Genomic DNA, 7,888 nt, shown 5'->3' on the forward strand with positions numbered 1-7,888 from the left:
CCCAGCAATCTTGATTCCAGCTTGTGTTTCTTCCAGCCCAGCGTTTCTCTTGATGTACTCTGCATATAAGTTAAATAAGCAGGGTGACAATATACAGCCTTGACGTACTCCTTTTCCTATTTGGAACCAGTCTGTTGTTCCATGTCCTGTTCTAACTGTGGCTTCCTGACCTGCATACAAATTTCTCAAGAGGCAGGTCAGGTGGTCTGGTATTCCCATCTCTTGAAGAATTTTCCACAGTTTATTGTGATCCACACAGTCAAAGGCTTTGGCACAGTCAATAAAGCAGAAATAGATGTTTTTCTGGAACTCTCTTGCTTTTTCCATGATCCAGCGGATGTTGGCAATTTGGTCTCTGGTTCCTCTGCCTTTTCTAAAACCAGCTTGAACATCAGGAAGTTCACGGTTCATGTATTGCTGAAGCCTGGCTTGGAGAATTTTGAGCATTACTTTACTAGCGTGTGAGATGAGTGCAATTGTGCGGTAGTTTAAGTATTCTTTGGCATTGCCTTTCTTTGGGATTGGAATGAAAACTGACCTTTTCCAGTCCTGTGGCCACTGCTGAGTTTTCCAAATTTGCTGGCATATTGAGTGCAGCACTTTCGCAGCATCATCTTTCAGGATTTGAAATAGCTCAACTGGAATTCCATCACCTCCACTAGCTTTGTTCATAGTGATGCTTTCTAAGGCCCACTTGACTTCACATTCCAGGATGTCTGGCTCTAGGTCAGTGATTACACCATCGTGATTATCTGGGTCGTGAAGATCTTTTTTGTACAGTTCTTCTGTGTATTCTTGCCATCTCTTCTTAATATCTTCTGCTTCTGTTAGGTCAATACCATTTCTATCCTTTATCGAGCCCATCTTTGCATGAAATGTTCCTTGGTATCTCTAATTTTCTTGAAGAGATCTCTAGTCTTTCCCATTCTGTTGTTTTCCTCTATTTCTTTGCATTGATCACTGAGGAAGCCTTTCTTATCTCTTCTTGCTATTCTTTGGAACTCTGCATTCAGATGCTTATATCTTTCCTTTTCTCCTTTCCTGTTCACTTCTTTTCTTTTCACAGCTACTTGTAAGGCCTCCCCAGACAGCCATTTTGCTTTTTTGCATTTCTTTTCCATGGGGATGGTCTTGATCCCCTTTTCCTGTACAGTGTCACGAACCTCATTCCATAGTTCATCAGGCACTCTATCTATCAGATCTAGGCCCTTAAATCTATTTCTCACTTCCACTGTATAATCATAAGGGATTTGATTTAGGTCATACCTGAATGGTCTAGTGGTTTTCCCTACTTTCTTCCATTTAAGTCTGAATTTGGTAATAAGGAGTTCATGGTCTGAGCCACAGTCAGCTCCTGGTCTTGTTTTTGTTGACTGTATAGAGCTTCTTCATCTTACCTCTTTTCATTCTGTATTTTTGTCTTCTTGCATCTTTTCTCCTTTTCTTCATTAGTCTGGCCAGAGGTCCACCAGCTTTGGTTCTGTTCATCTTCTCTGTTATTTTCTGTGGCTACTATTCTCTTTGACTTTTGCACTTATCTTTATTAATTCCTTCCTTATTTTGGGAGTCTGTTCTATTACATTTTTCCTGTCGTCTTTGGCTTCCTACCATATCACTATCGAAGCTCTACATTTCCTTCTAAGAATTCTTTAGCTGTGTTTCACCCGTTTTGACCAGTGGTGTTTTTATTTTCATTTGGTTTTACAGATTTCTCAATATCCTCTCTGATTTCTTGTTTAAGCTACAGCTCTTCTATTGTAATATGTTGGTTTCTCAAGGTATGACAGTTTTTGTCTTTAGCATTTTGTTTTTAACTTTCTGACGTGGGTCTTTTGTTACTGATTTAGAAGTTCATTCCATTGTAGTCGGAGAAGATGATTTGTACGATAGGTACCTTTTCAGATCTTGAGGCTGGTTTTGTGGCCTCATATGTGTTAGTGTTTAGTTACTCAGTCGTGTCTGACTCTTTGCGACCCCATGGACTGTAGCCCACCAGGCTCCTCTGTCCATGGGGGTTCTCCAGGCAAGAATACTGGAGTGGGTTGCCATTTCCTTCTCCAGGGGATATTCCCGACCCAGGGATTGAACCCAGGTCTCCTGGATTGCAGGGTGGATTCTTTACTGTCTGAGCTGCCTGGGTGGTCTCTCCTAGAGAATGTCCCTTGTGTGCTTTAGAAGGATGTGTGGCTTTGTAGCCTGAAACCCTGGTATGTGTGATATCTGGCCTCTGGAGGCCACCAGGGCCCCACCTTTCTGGCCCATTGTGGGGTTGGCTTTCGTGCATGTTCTGTGTGTGTGCTAAGGTTGTGTTTGTTACTGGTGTGCTGGGTGGGGTGCAGGTGGTTAATTGTGAGATTTCCTGTTTGCAGTATCCTCACTGACGAGTTCGACTCCAGCTTCGACAGTGACCCCGTGGCCAGGTACGTAACCTGCAGTTTCGGTACATCTTCCTGGCAGAGGTGATGGGGGGCTCAAGAGGGCTGCGGGGACTGGGGTGGCACAGAGTCCTTGGGGTATGGCCCCGGAGAAGCTGTCGCCATGTCTGAGCTCCAGGAGCTTTGATTCTTGTGTTGGGAAGTCGTCTTCATCATTGTGCTGGGGATTGGGGTGACTGGTTGACAGCTGAAACGCTGAGGGTGGAGGTTCACATTGACCTTGGTGATGGTGTGGGCTGTAGGTGTAAGTGATGGGAAGGGGGTGACCGTGATGGGGGCGATAGTGGCAAAAGGTGATAGTGATCAGGTGGTGGCAGCAGGGAAGAGGTGTTGGCTACAAGGCTGAGTGGGTGGTGATGGCACAGTGGTGGTGGGATAGAGTGGTGATGAATGATGGTGGCTGTGTGGTACTGGGGCAGGCGTGCGTGTTGATGGTGGAGAGGTTGATGGTAATGGGCACTGTGGTGGCGTGTAGTGGGGTGACAGGCAGTTGTATGATAGTAGGTCGTGATGTGGCGATGGGGGACAGTGGCAGGGAGGTGTTGGCGTAATGGTGGCTGTGGTGGTGGTGAGGGGGCGGTGGTGGTGCTGGGGGCATAGTGATGGGGGGTACGGGTGTGGTAAAGGTGCTACGATAGCGGATAGTGCACCATGTCATCTCACGGTCTGACATCCAGCCAGTGTGGGCCTCTTCCTGGGGGGGCACCAGGGAGGGGTCGGGGCAGCGTCTGAATGGCGTTTCCGATGAAGACCACCACTTCCTGGAGGACGATAGGAACGGGTGGGGCGGGCGTGGCGGGCCATGTGGGAGGCAGCCTTGGTTTCCTGGTCTTGCCAGAGGGAGGCTGCCTGCTAGCCGGGAGCGGCTGGGGGAGGGGCCGGGGTGGATCCAGGACAGAGAACGAATGGGGTTCGCATGAAGGGCTTGGGTTTGGGTGGGATTGAGTGTGTTGAGGATCGGTGACATTTGAAGAATGGCTGTAGGAGGTGCTGAGAGAGAGGGTTCAGAGAAGGGCAGGAAAGAGTAAGGTGGCGTGGTTGGTGAATGAGCACTGGGTACTTTGTGAGAAACGTGGATTCCACATCGCAGAACAAGGTCCCCAGGGAGCAGAGGAGATGTGGGTTCCTGGGGGCAGCTCGGGGGCACCCTCCCTGCCCTCCTCGAGGTCCCCTGACCCCTGAGCTTTCTTGGTTCCCCATCACGGTCCTTTTGGGTCCTGATGTCATTGTCCCTTCCCAGCTCCTTTCACTCACAGGATCATCCAGCAGGAATGGCGTGTTTTGAAGCACCCGAGCGGTGGAAACTCTGGCTGAGGGCCCCAGGCTGGTCACTGCTGACCCTCTGTGCCATCTTTGCCGTGACAATACACCAGGAAGGCAGGGAGGTCTGGTAGCTGAGGAATGGGCATGGCCAGCCTGTGTTAGTTCTTGGCCCTCACAGCACCCTTCCCGCAGTTCTTATACCCACTGGGTCACGGCCATGTGCTGCCTGGCCAGTGTGGTGGTGGGAATGCTGGTTTCCAGCTCCAGAGACAGCCCTTTCACTTCTGGGACAATGGGGGTCTTTGGCCTCCTAGGGACCATCCCGTTCAGCCCTGCTGCAAGCTCCTTGCCTGGGCTCTTCCTCCCCTGCCCTTCTGTCCCTTCCTTCCTAGGCCAACTCTCGCCTTCTGAACTTGACCTCTGGGGGGTAGCCTCAGGCTTCGGAGGTGTGATTCTGTTCATATGGTGGCTTTGTTGGGGCCACGGATCCCTGCCCCACCCTGCAGTCACCCCTCATATATTGCTGTTCCTCAGGGCATCAGGCCTTGCTGTCCTACTCGATGCTGCCCACGGGATCCCTGAGTGACTTGATTCACTTGTCAGGTACTTCCTGAGCACCCACTGTCTCGGCCAGGAATTGGAGACACAGTAATGATCCAGGGCTGGTTGCAGTCTGTGCCTCCGTGAATCCATAGGCTGGAGGCAAGATGCACGGTAATCCAGTGCTCACACAATCCAAAGGAGTGTGTGTTGATAAACTGAAGTAGACAGGCAGTTGATTCTGTAAGAGCGTTTATCAAGGAGTCTGACCTTTTCTGCATGGTCAGGGGCGGTGTCCTAGAGGCAGTGATGTTTTGATCTGAGATGTGAAAAGTGACCAAGAATGAATTGTATAGGAATGGGAAGAGCCAACGGGGTGGTTTTGTAGGAAGAACTGCCTGTATGAAGGCCCTGAGGGAAGACGGAGCACACAGTGCTTCCAGAAGCTAACAGGAGGACTTCCCGGTGGTCTAGTGGTGAAGACTGTGCGTCCACTGCAGGGGGCACAGGTTCAGTCCCTGTCGGGAAACTAAGATCCCACATGCTACATGGCACAGCCGGAAAAAAAAGCTGAAAGGAGGGTGATGTGGCTGGATCATACAGGAGGGAGGGTGGGAGTCCCCCCAGCCACACAGGGAGTTTTATTTTATTTAGACTTTTTTAAAAAGATTAATTTTATTTATTTATTTTTGGCTGTGCCTGGTCTTCGCTGATGCTCGGGCTACTCTCTAGTTGCGGGACGTGGGGTTCTCACTGCAGTGACTTCTCCTGTGGTGGAGCACGGGCTCTGGGGCGAAGGGGCTTCAGTAGTGGCTCCCGGGCTCTAGAGCACAGGCTCAGTAGTTGTGGTGCACGGGCTTAGTTGCTCCATGGCATGTGGGATCTTCCTAGATCAGGGATCCAACCTGTGTCTCCTGCATCAGCAGGCAGATTCTTTACCACCGAGCCACCAGGAAAGCCCTTTATTTAGACTTTTAATTAGAGATTGACATGTGCTTTGTTGTGTTACTCTCTGATGAGACAAATGCTAGATTTTTTCCCCTCTCTTATCACACTATTAGTTGTTATTTTAGTCACTCAGTTGTGTCTGACTCTTTGTGACCCTGTGGACTGTAGCCCACCAGGCTGTTCTGTCCATGGGATTCTCCAGGCAAGAATACCGGAGTGGGTTGCCATACCCTCCTCCAGGGGATCTTCCTGACCCAGGGATCAAACCCGGGTCTCCTGCATTGCAGGCAGATTTTTTACCATCTGATTCACCAGGGAAGTCCAGAGAAAGAGAGAAGTACAGATACACACACGTTACACAGAGTTTACAAAGAAATTATAAAGCAAATTCCTGCATGATCCCAGGAGCCATACTAGTCTCTTGAGCAGGAGCGACAAGATCAGATGTGACAGGCTGGCCAAGGGGACTTGGGTAGGTAGGTTCAGATTTGAGACCTCCAGCATGCACTGGTGGGAGAAGAGGAGCTGAGGGGAGTAGCTAGCAGACTCTGGATCTGCTGGTGGGCTCAGATGGCTGAAGGTACCCACTGAGTGGATGGCTGGAACGGGGCTGGTGGGCTGAGCCAGGCAGAGCAGGAGTGTGGTTGGGGACCCCATGGACAATGGGGTGGGGAGGCAACTCCGGGAGCTCTTCCCTCCCCCATCCTGGCACCAGTTGGGAGTGCAGCTGGGGCATCCACCGCACTGTGTCTTTAAGAGGCTCTGTCCTTCCAGCTTCTGACGTCAGGGCTAGGGAGGGCCCAGGAGATTCGCTTTACTTTTCCTGGAAGGGGAGGAGATTGAAACTGAGTGGCCTCGGGATGGAATGGGGAAGCCCCCGGGGTGCAGGAGGCCCCTGAGTGAAGGCAGAGACTAACATGGGGTGAGCTTCTGTGCCAGTGCTGTGTCAGAGATAGAGACAAAAGAGAGGAAGAGAGTGGGAGAGAGAGATTAGAGATTGGTGGTGGCGGCCCTGCAATCATGTGTCATTCATCGTGCTCCTGCGTGTGTGTGTGTGTGCGCGCGCGCGCGCGCGCGCGTGTGTGTATGTGTGTGTGTGTGTGTGTGCCCGTGCGCGCACAGGCGGCACCTCCTGACTCCCACTGTTCCTGTCTTGGGGCCTTGGTCTGGGCCGCACAGTGGCCAGTGGCTCCTGTTTTATGAATGCGATTGGGTATTTTGAGTCTGGGGCGGGAGGGTCTGTCCTTAGTCCATCCCAAAGCTGTGATGTCAGCTGGCCTATGAGATGGAAGACCCTCCACCCAGGGTGGGGAAGCGGGGTGGGGGGTGGGGACCTTCCCCTCGACCTTCCCCCAGGCCTCAGGGGCAGGGGAGCCTATAGCTCACAGCTCACCAAGCCCCTTCCATGCTTTAATGGAACAGCTGGTTGGTGCAGTTCCCTTTTACTGGAAGGAATACTGCTTGGCCTCTGGGAACAGGGGAGGACAGCAGGGGGCTGCGGCTGCCCTTGAGAGTCGGCTTTGGTGGACTTACCGCCCAGGGCAAGTCTTCTCAGGTGGCAGACTCTCCACTCAGGCCTGGGCCTTGCTGAGGGTTAAGCCCGAGTGGGCAGGGAGGCCTCCTCTCGCTTGGCTCTTGGTTGACCCCCCTGCCTGCCCCTCGGGTTGGAGTGAGGGTGTGTGACACCTGGCATGGTGCTGGGCACGCCGCAGGCTCGCCGTCACCCCGGGGGCCTGCAGCTGTACCACTCCCCGCCGTCCTGGCCACACTGGCCTCTCCCCACTCCTGGAAACTTCTCCCTGTGATTCATTACCTGTGCTTCCTGAGTCATTTTCCCTTCAACCCTTGCCTCCTGTAATGGTCTGTGAGCTCCCAGAGGCCATGAGTTGGTCTGTTGCGCCCACGTCTGAGTTTTGGATTCAGGCCACCCGAGGCCTGGCTGGTGGTGGATATGGGGTGTGCACGTGCTGCTGGCTCGTTAGAGGTGGACAAGATGTGTGTATGCGGGAAGACACCTGGAGAGCTGTCTCCCAAGCTCCCGAGGGGCATCCCGGGGGCAGCCAAGGCCAACCCCATATACTTGAGGGTGAAACAGGTTCAAGCTCCACGCCCCAGAAGTGGCTTTATCTGTGTTGCCCAGTCTCCTCCAGCTAGAGAGGTGCCGTCTGGGAGTGGGTGTGGTGTGGACTGCTGGTCCTGGGTGGGGGCGAGAGGCCCTGGATCTTGACTGGCTTTATTTAGGTTCTTTTCTTTTGGCCGTGCACGGCATGTGGGATCTTCGTTCCCTGACTAGGGATCGAACCCATGCTGCCAGCAGTGGGAGTGTGGAGTCTCGGCCACTGGAGCGCTGACTGGCTTTCTGTCAGGTTCGGCACAGTGATCGCCATCGGGGTGACCCTCTTTGTGATCGCTGTGGTCACCGTCATTGTCTGCTGCACCTGCTCCTGCTGCTGTTTGTACAAGATGTGCCGGCGCCCGCAACGTGAGCATCTCCCCTCTGCCCCACGGTGACCCCTTGGGGACAGGTGCAGACCCCGGGTGGTGGCGGTGGGTTTATCGGGGCCCTGACTGGCCTGAGCTGGAGGGAGGGTGGCCAGCTCGGCGGTCCTGACTGGGGCTCTCTTTGCAGCGGTTGTGACCACCACCATGGCCACCACGGTGACCCACACCCCTTACTTGCAACCGCCCAGCTACCCTGGACC

General features: G+C 52.8%; 1 protein-coding gene across 1 annotated transcript in view; it reads left to right on the plus strand.

The window, feature by feature from the left end:
• SHISA5 (shisa family member 5) overlaps positions 1-7,888 on the plus strand; it is a 27,555-nt gene that overhangs the window by 18,339 nt on the left and 1,328 nt on the right. The window contains exons 3-5 of the mRNA XM_010851912.1: positions 2,370-2,420; positions 7,553-7,668; positions 7,816-7,888. Coding sequence (XP_010850214.1) covers positions 2,370-2,420; positions 7,553-7,668; positions 7,816-7,888 — 240 coding nt within the window. The remainder of the gene's footprint in view (positions 1-2,369; positions 2,421-7,552; positions 7,669-7,815) is intronic.

Source organism: Bison bison, unplaced genomic scaffold (genome assembly GCF_000754665.1).
Source record: "Bison bison bison isolate TAMUID 2011002044 unplaced genomic scaffold, Bison_UMD1.0 scf7180017864304, whole genome shotgun sequence".
Taxonomy (NCBI): domain Eukaryota; kingdom Metazoa; phylum Chordata; class Mammalia; order Artiodactyla; family Bovidae; genus Bison; species Bison bison.